The 22640-nt window shown below is 40.0% G+C and overlaps 1 protein-coding gene across 3 annotated transcripts in view; it reads left to right on the top strand.

Moving 5' to 3' along the window:
* Positions 1–22640, top strand: part of atp11a (ATPase phospholipid transporting 11A) — a 53462-nt gene that overhangs the window by 12849 nt on the left and 17973 nt on the right. For all 3 annotated transcript variants that reach the window (XM_039607017.1, XM_039607016.1, XM_031738462.2), the window contains exons 2-12: positions 13513–13635; positions 17785–17874; positions 18503–18583; positions 18694–18801; positions 19320–19448; positions 19741–19844; positions 19968–20015; positions 20662–20726; positions 20849–20930; positions 22166–22316; positions 22400–22597. In XM_039607017.1, coding sequence (XP_039462951.1) covers positions 13513–13635; positions 17785–17874; positions 18503–18583; positions 18694–18801; positions 19320–19448; positions 19741–19844; positions 19968–20015; positions 20662–20726; positions 20849–20930; positions 22166–22316; positions 22400–22597 — 1179 coding nt within the window. The remainder of the gene's footprint in view (positions 1–13512; positions 13636–17784; positions 17875–18502; positions 18584–18693; positions 18802–19319; positions 19449–19740; positions 19845–19967; positions 20016–20661; positions 20727–20848; positions 20931–22165; positions 22317–22399; positions 22598–22640) is intronic.

A 22640-nucleotide genomic window follows, 5' to 3' on the forward strand; every position in this document is an offset into this window, starting at 1 on the left:
TATTATAGCTCGCCCTTTTGCTCAGCGCTATCACTGCAAAAGCTGAGCAGCGCTACCAAGTCATAAGCACCCACTTCCTTTGAGTGAAAGTGCTGCAGTTATTTAAAGCCAACTGAATGTCCACAGATCAATGCAGGCACTTAGTGTGACCTGGGTACTCAACACAAACACAGACATGTTTAAGGAGAGCAGATGTTGTGGTATAAATGCTTTTTCTTTTTGGTTTTAATAGTTGTCGCTGGATATATGCATTCACTGTTGTTGGTTGGATTCAGTGATATTTTGTGTTTCTGTTCTTGAACCTGTTGTGCCAAAACAGGTGTCTGTATCCAGAATTGTTAACTGGTTTTGTTGATATTCATAGACTGCTTATCTATACAGTGATCTATACTGCATTCTAGTGTGAATAATATTGTATATTAGGATATTAGGCTTTATCAACCTCCTTTTAATCATTAAAACATGTATTTATTCACATGTCCTTTGATTTACAGCATTGGGTCAAGTCATGGGAGGGTCATGTGACACCTAGCAGTACTCTCCTCCAGTCACTTCTTTTCACACCCACACAGCAGACAATGAAGCAAGCTTGAGCACTGTGTACGTTTACTCCCTTGCTATCCAAAGAATGACTGTGCTTATCCACAGGAAATCCACAACAATGGCCTTCTATCCAGCTCTTAGGAGCAGCACAGTGGTTGGTCTATTAGCTCGTCTGCCTCCTGCCTTGTATCTCTCCCGCATTACCCTCCATCTACTTCACTGAGGGCAATAACTGCCCAACAGCAGCAGCTATATATGTTGCCCCAGAGATTTCCCAAGTCTAACACCAGGGGAAAGAAGGAATATTTGTAATTCTGGGTCATCAGAGGGGGTGAAAACTGAGACTGGAAGACAAGCGTACATTGTGGTAAAGCAGGTATATTATCTCAGTCCCCTACCGAGATGTGCTCTGTGAAAACCAGGCTAATGAATTTCTCTGTTTAGCTGCCAGAAGCTGGCTGAGGTTACCAGTTCTTCTCCTCCTCTGCTGCTTTATCTTCTCCTTTTCCCACAGTCCTTCAACAGTTTATCAAGGAGAGGAAATGGTTATGGAGCAGGAAAGGTCGGCTACGTGGCAGTGGTTTGTGTGGCTGTAGAAAGAGAACATCTTCTACAGAATAATTTATTTGTTAATGTAATACATGAATTTAGGTTTAATTAAGTTTGTTCAAGCTCATTTATGTGGATAAAATGAATAAAACACTTTCCAAAAACCAAGTTACTCAGCTGTTTAAGCATTAACACCACGAAACAAACCATCACATACCCTCTTTCTCACACACACACACACACACACACACACACACACACACACACACACACACACACACACACACACACACACACACACACACAGTTGGTGAGTGGTCTGCTGACCTACATAAGGAATGGAAACAGGTGAATGTCCATTTCAGCTCATTTTATCTCAGTGATGGATGATCTCATGAGAGTTTTCAGCCCTGCTGTTTACGCTCACATACCTCCCCTTAGGATTCATTTCATTACATGAAACATAACATGTATTTTATTGAGATTTTATTAAGCTGTAATTGATTTATAGTTCAATTTTAATTCTAGCTCAACCAATTATGTGTTATGACTTAAGTCTTTTTATAAAAACAAGCTGTGGACTAAACGTGCACAAGACACTAAGACTTCTTTTTATTTTATGTGTATTCATTAAAATCAGAAAACATTTAATTTTAGTGGATTTATAGCAGGTTTCAGTGAATATTGTCACCAGGAATCCACTATAATTATTTTTTCCACTTAAATAGTAATAACTTTGTTTAGTTCAAGTATTTTCTTGGAGTGCTGTACTAAATCTAACTGAACCTCGGTCTTTTAAAAGTCATGCATTAAAGCCACACAGTATACTGTTGTTCATCACTGCAGTAATACAAAATGTCATATTTCATTACGTATCCAGACAATCAGTGAATGAATCAGACTAGATTTTGTACTGCAGAAATATGCATTGTGGCTCTTTATAAGCATTGCTTAATAATTTTGTTTTGTGTTGATAAATAGTGCATGTCTTTGACAATTGACACTGTCTGTCACTTTGAGTGATGCGCTCAGTCGGTAATAGACAAGAAGAGTCGAGTGAAGCCCTGGATGCTCAGTTTATTATTACTTTGTGGAGTTGCTGACTGAGACAGTTTACTGAAATTTTATTGCATGAATTTTGATGCGTAACCTGTAGATGCTGATAATAATTTTTGACTAAATAAGCATGCTGAAAGCATTGGGATGAGAAGTAGTCCTTAGAAGTGGTAACAAGAGCAGTTGTTGTTAAAAAAGAGGTGTTACTAATAACACCTGGTCACAGCAGCCATTGCAGTTAAACTGCTAGTCGTAGCTTATCTAGCAGATGTAGAAACTGGGACTACAACAAATGATTATCTTCTGATTATTTATTATGTCCATACAAGATCAGAAGAATGATTTTTAGGCAAACATTACTTGCCAACCTTTTTCTGGCAATTAAAAACTTTGTATGTAGCTGTGTTAACAATTATGTAGCAAATGTGACAACTATAGTTACTTCAGTTGCATTAAAAGTAGCAGTCACAGTATAGTAAGAAAAGCACTTAATATTTCCATTGTAGTGCAAAGGAGTTCATGCTGACCTGAAGAATACTGGAAACTGAAGCTCTTTGTCAATACATCGTTCCTGCGTTTCCCTCCTTTTTGCTCCTGGTTTAACTTAGTTCTACAGATACAAGAGTTTTTAAGGACATGCAGGTGTAGAGTTATGTTAAAAACAGTTCTCTGTCTCTCTCTCTCTCACACACACACACACACACACACACACACACACATAAAGGTTGAACAACTGCTGAATCGTAAATTCCACTGACTCTGATTAATACGAGTAGTGCTCTCATGTGATCAGGCCATTGTGTGTGTGCGTGTGGTTGCGTGTGAGTGCATGTAGAAGGTTACAAAACACTGACGAGAGCAGTCAGATCACTAAATCCCCCGGAGACACACAGAGACAGAGACACAGTTAGTTTGTGGGTAACTGATTAGCATTCTGTTGTCTGATCTTTATGATGCCATAGTGGCTTGGTATTTTACCTACACACACACGCACGCACGCACGCACGCACGCACGCACGCACGCACACACACACACACACAGTAGTGTTTTTCAGAATTAAAGTGTCCCCATTATGCAGTTTTGCAAAGCTACAATGTTCCAGGTCTCTAGCAAAATTAATTCTTCTCTCACAGCATAAAGCACTGCTGCTACAATGTTGACCTTTACTTTGTGAGTTCCCTGTGCCACCATGTTATACAGGCCACAGCAATGTGTAATGCTGATGGACAATATGAAATTGTGGAGACTGGGTGCAGATTGTGCTATAGATCAGTTTATCAGTTTTGTCACTGAGATGGAGCCACCCTTTAAGAGCTCATTCGTAGAGCCTTTGTCTGGTCTCAAACATGGGAAAGAAATTTAGCGGTGGGTTACTTGATGGCAAGATCAGCTGTATCACACACTCTTCATTAACAGAAAGTCCAAGTCCAAGCTGCTTTGTCATGTTTAAATGCATAAATTCCTATTACAGAAACAGTCAGCATTTTATTTTGAATTTGTGTTAGAAAAAGGATGTAGTGTAATCTTAACTACAGGCTTCTGGATCACTTTTCCCAGACACTCAGCTCTGAATGCATGACTGCTAACTTCTCTCTGGGGTGAACACAGCGTTATGATTGAAGGCATTTAAGGCTAGATGATGAGGATTTATCATTATCTCATTTGGCCTGGCCAGGGTGGCCTGGGTAAGGCTAGACAACATTGTGACAGCTGGAGAGCACAGCTGGTCTTTAATCTGTTATTCAGGTAACACACATGCCAAGATGATTGCACACACATATCCACACCCTTATCAGAACATCTCAAACACATAAAGATAAACTACAGACAGCCGGGGTGAGTGAACCTCCATATCATCTGTGTGGTGTTTTATTTTATTTTTATTTCTCTGGAGGTGCAACAGTCAATTGTTTTATTACCCTCCCCACGAAACACATGATAGTACATGCTCACTGCTATTTCTGGCTTGCTCTTTTGCCTTTTTTCCCTATCAAGTCCATTACAGTTTTTTCTAAATGATTAAACCCTAACTGTGATTCTTATAGCACAATTTCTAAAACTATCAATACTTATAGCAAAACCACTCACTGAGTTTGCAAAACTAAAAGCACAAACACTGCTTTGCACTCAGTTTGCCATTTTGTAAGACACACTTTGCAGAACTTTAAACACAACTCACTGCTTACACTCAATTACCAAATTTTCAACACACTCCTAGCAAAACTATACACATTTATGGCCATTATTTACACTATTTTGCCAACTGTCTGGCACACTTTCACATGTGAAAACTTTTTTAGATAATTAGTTCACTTTGCAATCAGCCTAAGCACTATGAATAAGCTACAGGTAAGCTCTGTGTGTGGAGTACAATGGAGGGAGCAGGAAGAGTGAGAAGTAGAGGAGGCCGAGGAAGAGGACGTGGAGGGGAAGAAGTAGGATGAAGAGGACGACAAGGACAAGGAGGAGCAAGAGGAGGACGAGGAGGGGAGAGGAGGACGAGGAGGGGGGAGAGGAGGGGAGAGGAAGGGTAAGAAGAGTAAGAAATAGAATTGCTGATGACATCAGAGCTACAATAGTGGACGATGTAATCAACCATGGAGTGACGCTGAGGGAAGCTCACCAACGGGTTCAGCCTAACTTGAGCCGCTACACTGTAGCAAGCATCATAAGGACATTTTGAAATGACAGTTGGTTAGTACAGTCACTTTGCACTAAGATCTGTAGCACTGCCATGCTAATGAGAAACACAACAATAGCATAGATGTAAAAATACTGAAATTGTTACTTTACAGAATTGCTAGACGACCAGATGCTGGGGGCAGAGGAAGCATGTTCACTGCAGACCAAGAAACCCATATAGTCAATATGGTGATTGCAAATAATCCTATACTTGGAAATAAACACTTGTGTTTGTTTTGATGTGTGTGAATAAAAACCAGTACTTGAAATTTGGATCCCTCTATGCTTACGGATCTATGACAAAAGTATGAGCTCAAACTGACATGGCCTACCTTGTGCACAGAGAAAGCAAAAGTCAGATGTGTTTTGTATTCATACCATCAGTGTGCAGTTGCCGCATTGTGTGCTTAGTAGATGATGGCTTGTGTGTACTGTTTGATACGAAAACACCATTTTTACGAAGGTGTGAAGAGTTAATCTAGCTGTGTTCACTTTTGCAAGAGAACTACAATGTTTTGATAATTGGGTGACAGGTTTTCTTATTTGTGTGTAGAGTTTTGCAAAAATAGCCAATAGTTACAAAAAATGTGCTTAAACAATCAGAAAAAACTGTAAGAGAAGCCACGCAGAGATGGTGTGAAAAATCTTGTTGTGTAGAAAATGGGAAAACATTCATGGGTTCAAAGTTAGTATGAGAATCTCCCCGCTTCTGCACGTTATCAGTTATTTACCTTTCATCTGACTCAAGTGTACGAGTCATTGCTAATGCACACACACACTTTGCATTTATCAGCTAGTGATTTAGAGAAGAAAGCTTGTTTTGCTTTATCTCTGTGGCGCAGTGGCAGCTGAGCGATAATAAACACTCATGTGACACGTGAGAAATGTGTTTCCACATGCAAACATGATGTATGACATAGAACGTAGATCGGCTGTATGGCAGAAAGCTGTTGACTCATTTTGAGCGCTGCCTGTTGCAGTGGGAGATAAAACAATGCCGGGCTGGTCATCGGTGGAAATGACAAACTCAGCCTTTAAATCTGCAGACGAACAATAGTTTGTGTGTTTTGTGGTGATTTCCTCTTTTGCTGCTCATTGTCCTGTAAATGTTATCTTTAACTGCCAGGCATCATACAGCACTGACTGAGTGCAATGTGGAGGTTGGTTTCTAGATTGTGCAGTTAGTACAGTGAGTAAGAAGGTGTTAATTTGACTACATTCAGCCTGGTCATTATAAATTCTTTCTTTTAAGTTGATTTTATTTATATAAATCAAAATCACAAACTACATTACACACATCTAGCCCTCTAACCTTAAACCAATGATTCAGATTAGGAAAATGAGTAAGAGAAGAGAGAAGTGGCTCCATTTCCTCATTTCTTGCGCAGCTCTTAATAAGCTCCAGGCTTTCTGGAACAGATATGTAGAGTGGATGTGCTCATTTTTGTCATGTGATCAAATGAGAAGCACTCAGTCATGAGTTCAGTAGTGTGGAGATGGGTGGAAGTTTAACCAACTCAGACACACCAGAGTAACTGGTGTCTACTTAATCTAATGTTGTTGACACCAGATGAGGTCATAGACATTTAGTGGTTTTCTTACTGTAACAACCTTTGTGTCAGTCATTAAAGAGACCAGATTATGACCTTGTTCACCTAAGGGTGCATTCGTCATAGATTTAATAAAGAGTATAGGATAATTTTAACAATCAGTTCAGTTACAGGTGACACTGTTGATGTGCGCTCTATTGATGTCAATCTTAAAGTCACGTCTCGGCCATGTGCTGCTGTGATGATGGATTTTTATGGATCTTTCTGTATTTACCAGCTGTCATTTCTGTAGCTGGGCACATATCAAAAGATCCCGATAATGAAACAATCCACATAATGAAAATCCACTCAACAGGTACTCCAATGTCTCATTAGAGAGCAAACACATAGGTATGCCTTATCTAATCAAAATAATGTCTTTTTTGTTGGTATTGATGGAAGGAACAGTATCAGCTGTCTCTCTTCTCTGGGTCCTGCCTGTCGAACATCGTCTCTCGTTCTCTCTCACACATGAATTTGTTGCTCCTCTGTGCCACTGTTGGTGGGGCTGGGGCTGGGGTGTGTGTCTGTTGCAGGAAGCGTCTTGTGTGTGAGTGGGTGGGTCAATGTTTTCCTGTTTACAATATGGCCCTGTGTTACTCGTCACAGTGGGGCTTCAGTTTCTGGCTCTCAAATGCTGCGTTCAGTTCTCAGGGCATTTTAAAAGTGTGTGATTTATTAAAACTCTGACGTATTCACACATTTAAATGAGATCTAAGTCAGGATAATGTGAATAATGTCATGCACTGGAAGACCTTTTCGTCTCCTTTTTTTTCACTTCATGTTTATCTTTTAGCATTTTAAATCTAACAGAAATACCCCGGCTTGATACCGGATCTGGTATCAAGCCAGCACTGCTGATTGACTTCTGGCATGATAAGACATATGTCATCCAGATATGGGCCAGGTCTGGCAATGATGCCACTGTTTATGTGATGGCATGCCACATCTGGCTCGATTGCTGTTTGGGTTATGTGGCCCAGGCCCATAGAAAACAGGTCTTCCCTGGATCCGGCATCAAGCTGGTTGTCCTTTATTAATAATAATATTACTACTACTAATATTAAAAACAATAGTGACAGCTGTGACACTGTCACTTAAAAAGCTATAATACATTAAAAATAGAATTCGCAGAGTTACTTTCACTTCCTAAGACTCTCAGAGAATTGTGCCGCTGATCTTTGCACCTGTGTGTACATTCAGGCACTTAATCTAAATGTGAAATTCCTAAAATAAGCCCAGTGCCTGTTACGTTAATGTTGACACTAGGTGGGCTTACCTCATCATTCTTGTATTATACAGACACACAGACACAGACACACAATGACAACACAAGTTAGGCTTGTCTAAATATATCTTGTGTCTGCACAGGTAACGTTATATGCCATTGTTCATGTATGGCTTCTCAGTTGTCTTTTGATGTTGCAGGGATGTGTTAGTCCTCGTATGTGAGCCCGTCGCTTTCCACTAACATTCAGGAAAGTGAATATGGGTGCTGAGTGAGACAGACACGAACAAAGCCTCTGAGCTCTCTCCATCTTTCTTTCCTGACCACAAATGTTTCCCTTCCAACTATAAATACGCCCCTGAAACCTCCCACGTCCTGAAACGTGAACCGGCGCTAAAAGTGATTATCAAGGTCCAGAATAGCCCGAAGTTTCCAGTTACATTCAAAGTCGAAAAGCCCGAGCTAATACGGCAGACCTTTATTTTATAAGCCCCGCTTTTATTTTGTAAAGATGCTATGTTATTTGATTAAACGCAGACAGCCTTTGATGTAAAAAGCTCAAATCCGGATGAAAGCTAAACATAATCGATAGGAGAGAGAATGTGGACTTAGAGGCCGACCGGATTGTGGTGAGAGACGGAGAGGAAAGAGGTGAGAAAACCAATAAAGTTGCATTACCGGCAAAATGGACAGTGAGAGAGAAGGCCCACTGATTCTTGTGGAGTGCCATCTGGTTAGACTAAAGAAAAACAACAACACTGATCAATACAGATTTCTGAAATGATCATAACATCCAAACAAATTCATTGTTCTGCGCAACTTTTCACTCAGCTTTTAAACAATAGTCATGCAGCATTACTGCACTGGTAGTAATAGTGTACAGTTAGTATAGTTGTGCAGTTGCTGATCTGTGTCACAGATAAGACGGCTGACTTTATCGCCAAAAAATGTGAACAATTATCCCGGGCTCATCCCTTTAATGATATCCCTGATCCATTCAGTAGTTTGGATGAAACAAACTGAAGCAGCGCAGTAATTTAGTCTAATTAGCCACCTCAGACCAAACTCTTCTGGGGACTGTCTGAGGGTAAGTACCCTCTGAGTAGGTCCCATGGGAGCTATTTGCTTTCGAATCCTTATTTATTTTTAATTTTTGCTTGTATTTGCCTGACTAATAGGAACTCTGAAGTAATACAAAAGCTGGCCAGCAGCTAGTTTTCCAACATCGCCTCTTATTTTGATCCCTTTTTTCATTTATCTCTGTTTTTAATCCTGTTTCAGCTTCTTCAGTGTCTCTCTTTATTGCTTCTCCATGTAGCAAGTTCAAGGGTATTGCTGGTAAATATTTTAATATTTAATAGGGTCAAAAAAGCCTAAACTTTTCAGCTTGTTCATTTAATTTAGGTTTAATTCTGATTTTTCTTTCAACACTAATATTAAGAGCTGCTGATGTTTAGACGTACATCTGGAGCAACCATTTTACATCTACAACACTCAAACTTCCTGTTATGCTAGGAATGGTACTATGAGCTTAAAAAACACAACCCCCCCAGCTCTTAGTACTGTGATGGTCCTCAAATCCATAGTGTTCACACAGAAGAAAGCGGGTACTGCCTCCTGCAGGTGCTACATTTGTGAACAAGATCCTAATATTAGGCTTAGGCGCTGCTACCAATTATGAGTTAATAATCGGAGCATCTCCTACTAACTGTTATTATGCAACATGTTTATATTGGGCCACATTACGCATTGATTGATTATAAAACCACAACAACATTAACTGCCCCCTTCCTTCTGTCTGTTTTCATCAGTAACTGTAAGACAGAAATGAGAAATAGTTTCTGCTGCATGCCAGATATTATATAGTTCACCAGCCAAAGTCTTGTATAGAAATATGGCAGTCTTCCATAAGCAGACAGCTAACAGGAAATATGTAAGAAATGTGTGAGGTGAAGCAGACGGAGCAGGCAGGTGGGAGAGAAGAGGAGGAACAGCAACACTGTGTGGGCGTCAGGATTGGCAAGCTGTCCGTGCTATCTGGTTTTCATCCCCGTCTTCACAGTGAACAAGATATCAGAGTGTGGTGATTCTCAGATATGATGGATGATGTTGGTTTGGATTTATTATAGAACGGCTTGTGAGGCGCATGATGTGAACCCATCTAAATGTCAGCACAGAAATTAAACTCCGGTTTTAGCAACTTTGGTCTCAATGGGGCATCGACAATGGCTTTTAGCAAGGAAGAGAGGGAAGTAGGCAGATGGCTTAAGCTTTATATGTCAGTATTCATCAGTTTCCATTTTGCTTCTAGTCTTCCCGTTCCTTCCATTTCCATTATTCCTTTGCTGTGTCACATAGATAATTGGAGGTCACGGGATATAAATAGACCTCCATCCTAAACAAGGTAATCTTAGAGCTGTGAGTTAACTTGTTTCTGTGTGTGTGTGTGTGTGTGTGTGTGTGTGTGTGTGTGTGTGTGTGTAAAAGACAGAAAGAGCAAGAGTAAAAAATCTGGGCCATGCAGCCTCTTGACACACAATCTCATTCACTGGCCACAGATTACTGTCACCTCTCGTTAGCCTCTGTGTGTGTGTGTGTGTGTGTGTGTGTGTGTGTGTGTGTGTGCAGGCAGATGATTTGGGGACAAATTAAACGACTCGCTGTGTTTATTTGTTGTGATTGCTGACACTGACAGTTGTAATATGTGCAGGGAATAGTTTCATGGCTAAAAGAGAGAGACAGACTTAGGTGCCCAGGCCTGCTCTTCATTCTGGTTACTTCAGGTCAAAATGGCCAGATGGCTGCTGCCTGCGATGACATGGTTGTCTAGATATAATTCAGACTGTTTGATTGAAGCTTTGGATGACCCTTCTCAACTTAAAAGACTACAGCCATGGTTATTATGGACATTTTTCAAACAGAAATATGAAGGCTAAAATAGTATTTGTTGTTTGCTGGTTTCTCTCCTGTATGCCTCCTTCCTCTCATAGCCCAGAGACATGCGTGCTAGGTGAACTGGTGATTCTACATTAGAGTAGATGTGAGGGATTGTCTGTCTGTCTGTGTTAGCGCTGTGAGTGATTGACCACTTGTTCAGGGTGCTCTCCAGCCCGCCTCTGACCCTGAAAACAGATGCACATTGTTGCAGGTATTTCAAATGGACTTGTCACGGAAGCTACCTGTGCTTCATTGACTGTAAACAATAAAGTGTGTTATCTGCTAATCATTTTACACACCTGGATGTTTTTATACAGTAACTACACTGTGCATAAATCTTGTGATTAGAGTACTTATGGATAAGAAGTGAAGATTGAATCATTGAAATTTTAGACAAAATACAAAGAGCTACGTGTGAGAGGACTGATGTTATATCGTGTAGAGCTCTGAGGTTGCTGATATCCATGTTCAGAGGTGAAATATATACTTTATTTATGCTCAAACGTTGGGCAGTTTCTTTGTCACAGTAGCCAAAACCATGAAAAGGAAAAGAAAATCCCAATAATAAAAACAACAACAACATCCCAAAACAAAATAGCTCAGAATTAAGATGTTTAAAATTGCACAAAAGCAGCTCAATAAAGCATAAAATGGAAAGAAAGGAAGAGGTCGATAAATCAAAACTGAAACATGATATAATATAAGCAGCTGTCCTTGTGGCAGCAGAGCTGAGACGTCAGACAAAATGCTCCATGCTGAGATGTTCAGGGTCACCCATTTGTTATCCAAAGCCATTAACCGGAGCCACAGTCATTTGTTGATGGAGGAATCCAAACAGCCTGTTTTGTATGTAAATGCTTGCTTTTTAAGTACCTATAAATTTCAAATAAATGCAGCAGAGCATAAAGCACAATGTTTGTTTGAATTGCGGCACTTGCGGGCCTCTTTAAATTGTGTCAAATGAAAATGTCAATGAGCACTAAAAGAGGATGAAAATAGTTGTAGAAAGGTGCTCTACCTGCATCTTTGTGTTGGGGTGGATTTGAAAAAATATCAGGTAACTGATTTCTTTCTCAGGGTTAGTGGGAAAGATTGTGTTGACATTGGAGGTAGCGGACCAACAAGTGTGTTTCTCATGCAGGTCCAGACCTGTCTTAAATACTTTAAACTAGAGCTGGGCGATATAAGATTTTTTCATATCACGATATGTTTTTTTCATTTCAGGCGATAACGATATATATCACGATATAAGCCAAATAACTATATTTGTAAGATTTAAATGTGCCGTTGCTCACAAGTAAAATGTGAAATAATCAGCAGCTTGTTTTGATTTAAATATTTATTTCCCATAATAAGTTCAACAGGGTAGATGTACTTAAGGAACATGAGAATTTTTCAGATAAATAAAGGCAAATATTGCAAACTACACAAAAGGCAGCCGCTAAAGCGTTTAAGTTTCAAAATAGAACAAACAAAACAGACCACTAAATTGTCAATTCCACTTAGAAACAAAATTTTAATTCTAAAAATAAATCTTAGTTTGTTTTACAGAAGAACAGACAAAATTGACTAACTTTTGTCAATATCAAATAAACTGAGAACTAAAAGGAAATTTTCAATCTCTCCTTGTTGTGTAGCTTTCTTAACTTTCTGAATCCTTTATCATCTGCAACTGAAAATAGTTGTGGATGATCACTATACCTTTCTAATGTCACGTTGTTGTCCCTGGCTCTCTTTCTCTCTCTCTCCCTCCCGCTCTGTTCCTGTGCTACTGCGACTGTAACTACCGCCCCCCCCCCCTCTGCTCAGTGCAAAGCACAAGGCTCGCGTGCGGAGTGAAGCGGAAAAAAAGTGCGAGAGAGAGGGTGAGAGAAAGAAAGCAAAAAACCCACGGCTCGCGATAAGGAGCCGGCTGGCGTCGTTCACGTCAAGCCATTTCGTTCGCGACCGACACATCACTACGAAACACACTTTCCTCCGTTACCAGCGGCTGGCTGCTTCCCAAACCACACATGCGCGGCTTGACACTTGTACTGTACGTAACAAGTCACGTGACGTGACGCTGCGGCTGTGATTGGTTCGGCTCTGCGCTACTTAATTTGGATTGGCTGTTCTTCTTTTCTTTTCTTTTTTTAAGAGAGCAAGGGAGAGATGAGGTCTATCGCAATAGTTTAATTTTTCTATCGAGAAAAATTTATTTCGCAATACATATCGTTATCGTTTTATCGCCCAGCTCTACTTTAAACCAGTTTGTCTGACATGCTGCATTCTCACCACTGCTAATCTACCACATGTTAGCTTTGAGTATTCAAGTTTGTCTTCATCACTTATAAACTGAATGGCTCAAAGTTTTTTCTAGGTTTTATTTTCTAGGTTTAAAAAATTAGCATTAGAGGCTTTAAAATACCACTAGGAAGGAGTTTATGTTAACACATGTTATGGTAATTGTGATGAAAATAATTAATTTTCTACCCTGAAGACCAGAAAGAAATAAAAACAAACAAACAAACAAACAAACAAAGGGTTGTCAAAATAACAAAAAGCAGCATCAGCGCAGAGAGACACAATCCTGGTGTTTCATCTGTGTGTGTGTGTGTGTGTGTGTGTGTGTGTGTGTGTGTGTGTGTGTGTGTGTGTGTGTGTGTGTGTGTAATGCATTCCAGTCTTAGTCACATGCAGGTCTGTGTATCTGTGGCAACAAAAGCTCTCATTCATTGAGAAGAAATAACTCATTCATTGTAATTCTCTCTCAGTGTTTGTGAGTCTGTTTCTGTGTGTCCCGTACGTACACACTGGTCCTCATAGACATCTGTCAGCGTACTGCATACTGTCTAAACTAAAACAATGACAATATAAACTGATACTACATGAAACCATCATGTATGCTTCAGGATACTCAAACTTGTTCTGTGTCTTTCCTCCCATAGTGTGTCGGGGAGGAGAACTGGGTTGATAGCCGGACAATTTACATTGGACATAAGGAGCCTCCTCCAGGAACTGAGGCTTTTATACAGCAAAGATTTCCTGACAACAGAATAGTCTCTTCAAAGGTCAGTGAAACGCCCACCCACACAGATGCACACATATTCAAAGCAGGACTTGCTTTATCAGGGTCCGCCTGCAATATAATGAGAGTTTAGAGGTGAAGAACGCACAAACAGGTTTTATTCTTTCAGCTTTAAAATCAATTATGATTTGAGCGAAGCATCAGTGTCTAAACAAAAGGACACAACAGAACAGAGCTGTTAGTACTCCAGCACTATTCATGCTTGTTTTTACAGCGTGGGCGACTTATTCTTGGTAATGGGACAAAGACTATTCAGTGAATGAGCTGTTTTTGGGAAAGAACACTCTGTGCTGTGTTCTAATTTCAATAATCAGTTTAGCCCTCTCCAACTTTTTGAAAATTTTATGTCTGTGGTTTGCACAATATATATTGTATATTTGTACCAGTTTGCTTGATTATACCTTATTACTTTTTTTCACTGTTAAAGCAAACAGCATCAGGGACTGGTAGAACCAGCTGGTATTTACTCTGGTTCCAACTGCTAAGCTGGTCTTGGAGTGGACTTTGTGTTGATTAATTCTGTCCCTCCAGTCTAAATGTCAGCTTGTTATAAACTGAAGCTATGCTGCATGAACATTAATTTTAGTTTTACAAGCTGTAAATAAAAGGAGCCTAGATTTCTGACCTGGATGTAATATTTACATCCAGTTGTAGTATGAAGAAAGCTTTCGCTGATATGGTCCAACTGGCATAACTAAGTCTCACTTATTACAGCAAGTTAACCAGGCCTCTCTCAACTGTTCATCACAGGTCCTTTGAGTGTTTCATGTCTGAGTTTGTACCAATAAACATTATTTTACATTTTGCCCAAAAAAAGCTTCCTCCTGCTGCCTGATTTAAAAAAACAAACAAAAAAAGGAAAAAACAAAAAAAAACATTTAGTAAACTCTATATTTGTCTGTTTTATAGCATGTGTGTTCATGTGCAAAATTATGATTTCCTACCTATTACACGCAAAAACTACTGCAATTATTACTTTTAGGCTGGACTACTGTAATTCATTATTATCAGGATGTCCTAAAACCTCACTGGAAAGCCTTCAGTTAATCCAAAATGCTGCAGCAAGAGTAATAACAGGCACTAGAAAGAGAGAGAGAAAGAGAGAGCAGATTCCTCCTGTGTTGGCCTATCTTCACTGGGTCCCTGTTAAATCCAGAATTGAATTCAAAATCCTGCTCCTCACATACAAGGTCTTCAATAATCGGGCCCCATCTTATCTTAATGACCTTATAGTTCCATATCACCCATTAGAGCACTAACAGGCTCACACTGCAGGCTTACTTGTTGTTCCTAGAGTATTTAAAAGTAGAATGGGAGGCAGAGCCTTCAGTTTTCAGGCCCCTCTCAGGGCTCGCAAAATTTCAAAATCCCTGGTAGCCCTTCGGGCAGGGACTCTTCAGTTTGTGGTAGCCCGAAATAAATTTAAGTAGCCCGAATAAAAAAGGGAGCAATTTTTTTATGTTTTGTTTCCTGTTTTGTTTCCGTTACAATATTATACATTAAAGTATAATATTGTAACGGAAACAAAACATTAATCAAAAAATTGTTGAAACACAAATTACAACATTGTATAAAAATTACAATCATCAACTCAAATACTTGGTTCTAATTGAACAGAAATTTCTATGAACTTGTAAGAACTGTGTACAACAGGAATCAGTCTGTGTCAGATCCTGAATTTGAAATTTCCACTGAAGTCACGGATAAGAAGCAAGTGGAACCAAGATCTAGGCCATTTGCTTTTTGAAGTTTGCAAAGACTGCTAAATTTTGCCAGTGGTAGTTCACTCTTTGCAACATAGTACGCTGTTCTAAACAGATTTTTCAGGTTGATTATTAGTATGTTATTTGCAATTGGTGTTTGTTCTGGGAAAGATATTGCAGACTGAGCGATAATGCATTTCTTGCATTTCTCATGGGTTCTAATGGGGGCCTTTCTTAAAATTACTGATCCCAGTTACAAAGGCACTTGTCCACTCAGAAATCAAGGGAAACCAACAACACACCCGGCAGAACATTATGTTATTTACACGGGTGCACATAAGTGGTCCGCATTCGCTGTCAAAATAAAAGACACGCACCAGATAAGAAGTTGCAATGCACGTTTGCGTCCATATGAAAGGCACTGTTTTTGTCTGCTAGAGTGGGATTTTCACGGCACATTCTGCACCAAATCTCTGTGCGTTCATCATTTGTTTGAAGCCAGCTCACCTCCTGCAACCACTTTTCCGAGAATACGCGCTTCTTTTGTGGTTCTCCATCTGACATTTCTTTGGAGGTGGAGGAACACCAAAGTAATTGCTTAAAGGAGCTTCTTCGACATCTTTAAGAGTTCTAAACAAATGCCTGTCCTCCTCCAGAAAATTATGTACGCAAACACGCGTTGCAACTTCTTATCTAGTGCGCATTTTTTATTTTGACAGCGAATGCGCACCTGTGGACCACTTATGTGCACCCCTGGTTATTTAGCTTGTCATATTGCAGCCACAGAAATTCTTTTGTCCATGAAACCATAAAGCTGCACTTTCTTTTTGCCTTATAGTCTGATTTGTCATAACTTTTCCGTTTTGTGGTAAGCTTTCCTTTGGCTGTCACTTCTTCACCCTGACCGGTCTTATTTGGCTCAGCAGAACTAAAATATATATCCTGCTTCTTTTACACACGCACTCACATAACGCTCAGCGATTCTCTGCGCGATCAACCTCTCACATGTTTAAGCTTGCTGTGGGAGATTTCACTTGTCATGTTCGCATAGTAAGCTAACGATTGATAAGACGATGTCAGAGGAATTGGTGCGCAAATTATCGTCACTCACCAATCAGTACTGTCGCTCTCTATACACAGTTTGCACGATTGCAAAGTGAAAGCAAAAAACAAGCGCAAATTCAAATGCAATTTCAATATGTCACATATAGGGCTGCTCGATTATGGCAAAAATGATAATCACGATTATTTTCTCTGAAATTGAGATCTCAATTATTTGACGATATTCATTTAACAATAACAATGTATTGAATAATGGCTTTAAAGATTGTCAAAAATAGTATAAAATAGTGTGCAAATACTGATTACAGTGCAAATGTTTGCAATATAAAAAATAAAATGTAAACATCTATGTTTAGTGAACCCATAATGTTTCCACACCACTGAAGGTTTTTTTTGTACCTCTCTTTTCAACCAACGGCAGTCACTCTCCTCTCCAAATAACTTCTGCTAAGCTTTCCGAGCTTCCCTCTGTTAGCTCCTCTTAATTGTTGTGGCGCGTGTTTGAAACGCAGAGAGGTGCGCTCGATTTGCCACACAGAGCAGCGCGAGAGTAAAGCACGAGGGAGGTGCCTGCCTCTTCTATGGAACCAGCTTCCAGTTTGGATTCGGGAGACAGACACTATCTCTACTTTTAAGATTAGGCTTAAAACTTTCCTTTTTGCTAAAGCATATAGTTAGGGCTGGATCACGTGACCCTGAATCCTCCCTTAGTTATGCTGCAATAGGCTGCTGGGGGATTCCCATGATGCATTGAGCATTTTTTCTTCAGTAACCTTTCACACTCACTATGTGTTAATAGACCTCTCTGCATTGAGTCACTGGTTATTATTAATCTCTGTTTCCCTTTCACGCCATGTCTTTTGTCCTGTTTTCCTCCCCTTACCCCAACTGGTCACAGCAGATGACTGGCCCTCCTGAGAAAGTTCTGCTGGAGATTTCTTCCTGTTAAAAGGGAGTTTTTCCTCCCCACTGTTGCCAAAGCACTTGCTCATAGGAGGTCATATTATTGCTTGGGTTTTATCTGTTGTATTATTGTACGGTCTTTACCTTCCAATATAAAGCGCTTTAAGGTGACTGTTGTTGTAATTTTGCGCTGTATAAATAAAATTGAATTGAATTGAATCCTGTCACTCTGCTGTGTTTGTTATTAATAACAGTACTTTTTTTTCCAATTCCAAAACTCAGTTAGCACTAACACACTAACTGTGTTAGGAAATCTGGTCTTAAGCCTCTTTGCTTTTGTTTCCATTGGCGTGGGTAGATGTTGATAACACTGTGGCATCTTTTTAAAGGCTGGGATTTTAAGATTTTATCTGATAAGTGAAACTCAGTATATCTTAAAAAATAAAAAAAAATCTTGTTTCCAGTACACGTTTTGGAACTTCATCCCAAAGAATATGTTTGAGCAGTTCAGGAGAGTCGCCAACTTCTACTTTCTCATCATATTTCTGGTTCAGGTAAAACATTTTCCTGCTCACACTGACTGAACTTCACTACAAGGCTTTTGCAAAGCATGTTGTAAAGATAATTCATATTTTTCCATAAGGGAGAGTTTTCCTTGTGTGCTGTTTATCTAGAGAAGTCTGCCTTCTCTTGAATTTAATGGCACTTGCATCAGAAGCATACATTAGAAAAACTTAGCAGAAACACCTCTTTCTATGAATCATTACAGTCAATCGAAGAAATGTTTCACGTAGAAACATATTTTTCTTTACGCTTCATTGTTGACATGTGCAGTTCAATATACAGAGAATGGTTTCTACCTTAAATTGCTCAAAACTGGGAAACTCACACTAAAACTGTCGCGATAGACCAGAGGAAAAACGTGTATATGTGATTTCAGGGTGAGCTGTCACTTTACTGTCACTATACTTATTCACCACTGTGAATAAGGGGACAGCTTAAAGTAGCTTCATTCATCATATTTATACCTCCTTTACCTTCTTGTTTATTGCCATAAAGCTCAGACGTAAATAGTGCCTATTTACTGCTGTCTGTCATTTCTATATATTCTTCTTCCCCCGAAACCTTTTCTGGCATTCATTTCTCTCTCTCGCTGTATGTTCGTGTGTGCGGTCACTTCAGTTGATTATTGACACTCCCACCAGTCCGGTCACCAGCGGACTGCCACTGTTCTTTGTCATCACAGTCACCGCCATTAAACAGGTGAGTTCACCTAATGTGACTGTTGACAGTAAACTCTACACCAGCAGCCACACCTGCAGGCACACGTGTTCACTTTTACTTTCTCCTCTCTGTCTCCTCCTCTCTCTCAGGGTTATGAGGACTGGTTGAGACACAAAGCAGACAACGCTGTCAACCAGTGTCCTGTCCACGTGGTGCATCATGGCAAAGTGGTCCGCAAACAAAGCCGCAAACTCAGGGTGTGTGTGTGTGTGAAACCAGATAACTCACTCACCCCATCTAACAGAGCATTGGTGCATTTGTTTTAGTGGCTCACACTGAGGGATTTTCCTGCTACTAAGCTCTCTGTACGTGTGTGTGTGTGTGTGTGTGTGTGTGTGTGTGTGTGTGTTTGTGTGTGTGTTTGCCTGCATTTAAAAGCAATTTAGCTTTAAAAGAACTGTTAGATTGATGTATGTTATGTAACGACATAAGACTGAAATGATATGAGCTTACTGCTGGTAAGTCATTAGGTGAGTTGCATTTGACTGCATTTTTTGTTCAGTGACTATATTTCTCTACTAAAGTGCTGCTAGGACTCCTCACTGATATGCTCACTTAGGTGGTCAGAGCCAGGAGGGTAGTGGCAAATTAGACCCCACTATACCAGCGAATTAATTTAAATATGCAAAAGGCTCCAGCTGTTGGCTTCAAGGTATCAAGGCCCTGCATGTATTAGAAGTAAACACAGGATTTGTTGTCTCGGTCTGTGTGACAGGTTGGAGATGTGGTCTTGGTGAAAGAAGATGAGGCTTTCCCCTGTGATCTCATCCTCCTCTCCTCGTCTCGAGATGACGGGACCTGCTTTGTTACTACAGCCAGCCTGGATGGAGAGAGCAGTCACAAGGTGTGCTGGATAAACTTAATCCACTTAAATATGTACTAGATGTATTCTGATTTGCTGTGATTTATGTTTTTCTCTGTCCATTCATCCATTCATTCATCTAACTCTTAATCCATTCCCTTATTGCTTTTCTTATTTCCCTTCATCTCCCTACCGCCCTCTGTCACCATCCCACAACGTGTGTCTTTAATACTTCTCCTCCTGTGTTGCCTTATTACTTACACTCCCATCATCTTTCTCTCTTTGTTCATTTACCCATCCATTTCTTCTGTTTCCCTTCCCTCTTCCAACCTAGACATATTATGCAGTTCAGGAAACCAAAGCTTACAACGCAGAGAAAGAGGTGGACACCATCCACGCCACAATAGAATGTGAACAACCACAGCCAGACCTGTACAAGTCAGTAACATACACACACACACACACACACACACGCACACACGCACACACGCACACAGACTTGAACAAAGCGTTCTTGCAAAATAAACGTGCCTTATCTCACTTCTTTTCTTTCCTACACAGATTCGTGGGGCGTATCAACATCTACATGACCACTGAGCCAGTGGCAAGGTAACATAGCACAAAAATATTACACTTTTATATTAAAGATCATCAGAAATTGACATATTTCTATTGTATTCACCCATCATTTAAAAATAAAATTCAAAACCATCCAGACATGTATTAAATTTCTTTGATAACAAAGTGTGATGCTGCTCAGTCTTTCAAAGAAGATTTCGCATTTCTGCAGAATGACGACTTAGTGCAAAGCTTACCTGTTTATCTTAATTAGATTTAATTAAGCTCAGCATTAGTTCACCTCAGCTGCAATGCCAGCAGATCAGCTGATAACAATCCAAGCCCCCATCAGCTGATGGCTCACCTGATACACCTCTGCATCCAACTGGCAAATCTCTTATGGAGTACACTACTACTTTATCTTTCCCTCAGTTGCTGCACTGCTGCAGGATGCCTTGAAACCCACTTTTACTCTGCAGCTGACTTTTTAAGTGTCATATCTGTTGTTCTTAAAGCCTGCTTTTCCTGTCTCTAGCTTTCTGTATGTGTGCATGCAATGGTGGGCAATTCCCAGAACAGAGCCATGCTGCCAGATATAAAGTTCTTCAGATGGAAATGGCATTCCTTATTTGACTCTTAACATTAGATCTTTTTGTTTGTGAAAGAAATAAATGATTATCATCTGGACTGTCTGCAGGCCGTTAGGATCAGAGAACCTGTTGCTCCGAGGAGCCACACTCAAGAACACTGAATATATCTATGGTAATTCTACACCATTAATGATAAATGTTAGAAATTACCTCAACTTTACACTTTTTAATATTCTTTTTAAAAAATGTACAGTGCAGCATTTTAAATGAGACTTTTCCTTTTCCCCTCTGTAGCTGTGGCCATCTACACTGGCATGGAAACCAAGATGGCTCTCAATTACCAGTCCAAGTCTCAGAAACGATCTGCAGTGGAAAAGTAAGCTCTTTTCGTTTCCTCCTCTTTCATTTTTATATTATATTATGAATTGTTTCTGAAAGGAGCCTATTAGCATCGATCAATGCTCTCATGCAAGTTTCACAGTGTGTGGCTTCACAGTCTTTGGCTGTTTCTGTTCTAACACCAGCTTAGATAATAACTGAAATTTTTCTTACCCATCCTTAGTTCCATCTGTTCACTTCTCATGTCTTCGTTTATTCATTGAGACTTGAGCGTCTGTGTGTGTCTCTTTGGCTCGCTGCGCTGACTGGATCAATTTTCTTTCCATCTGGCGTAGACAGTGTCTTGTATCCAGATGTATAAATGAGTGACTGTAGGTGGATTACATTCACACTTGCTCACTGCGTGTGTCTCATTAACTCGTCGGCTCATTGACTCAGCTCAGAGTAAATGTCTTGTCTCAGCTGTTCCCCTTTTTCAAGTTTGAATATTCTGACAAGTATACTGAGTTGTTTACCAAGTTACCTTTTACATGGTGGACTGGGTTGCGAGTCTTTCTGGGTTCTAGTGCTTTTATTTTTTAGTTCCTGTTTGTTAAAATCGCCAAATGGGTGACAGGCAGTCAGAAATCTCTTATGGATTGTTTCTAACTGCCTTTCACACTACTTTCATTTGCACCTGAACATACTTGTGCTTTTTACACTCTCAACCACAGTGGGAAATGGTACCAAAATAGTAAAAATAGTACCAGGGCCCCAAGCTTTGCCCCCTTATTTTTTTTGTGTGCACTCATGAGAACATGTGTTATCACCAGGAGAAAAGAGGGATCAAGAAACACAATCATGGCAGTGATACAAGACACTTAAGCACATCCTACACAAAGTCCAAAGCTTACAACCTGTATATGTGAATTATATCAAAACATGTGATCTGGATCCACAAACTGCCATGCTGATGCTCCATCTCTCCACTTAGTCATATTAAATTCTACTCTGGAGTTTGTGCGTAATTTTTCAGGGAAAGAATAAAGCACACAAGTCATAAAGACAGATCAATGCAGGAAAAATGTAATGAAGTCAATGGAATGTTTTAAGGCAGTACTTAAAGGAGGCACAGACTCCTCCATCCTTGGCAGATAGTTTCCATAATCCTTTTTTCAAATGGGGTTTTCAATCTAAATTTTTGTCCGCATTGTTCAAAGCAGATTAATGAAAAACTCATCTATCACTATCATGAACAAATATGTCACAGATCTTTAACTTCTCCCTCTGCAGGTCAATGAATGCCTACCTGGTGGTCTACTTGTGCATTCTCATCAGCAAAGCTCTCATCAACACGGCACTGAAATACGTGTGGCAGTCCGACCCCAACAAAGACGAGCCCTTTTACAACCAGAAGACGGAAGCTGAGAGACAGAGACATGTTGTGAGTCTCGAATCCTGGAAAATAAAAATATTTCGATCCCCTCTTTATTGTCTCACACTTGTCTTCGTCCTCCTCCTCCTCAGCTAATCAGGGCGTTCACAGACTTTTTGGCCTTCATGGTTCTTTTCAACTACATCATTCCCGTGTCCATGTATGTCACTGTGGAGATGCAGAAGTTCCTGGGCTCCTACTTCATCATGTGGGATGATGAAATGTTCGATGAGGAGCTGGGGGAGAGAGCCGTGGTCAACACATCAGACCTGAATGAGGAACTGGGACAGGTAGCAAAGTGCACTTCACTCTGAGCAGACTAATGAGCAAAGA

Source organism: Oreochromis aureus, linkage group 23 (genome assembly GCF_013358895.1).
Source record: "Oreochromis aureus strain Israel breed Guangdong linkage group 23, ZZ_aureus, whole genome shotgun sequence".
In the NCBI taxonomy this organism is placed as follows: domain Eukaryota; kingdom Metazoa; phylum Chordata; class Actinopteri; order Cichliformes; family Cichlidae; genus Oreochromis; species Oreochromis aureus.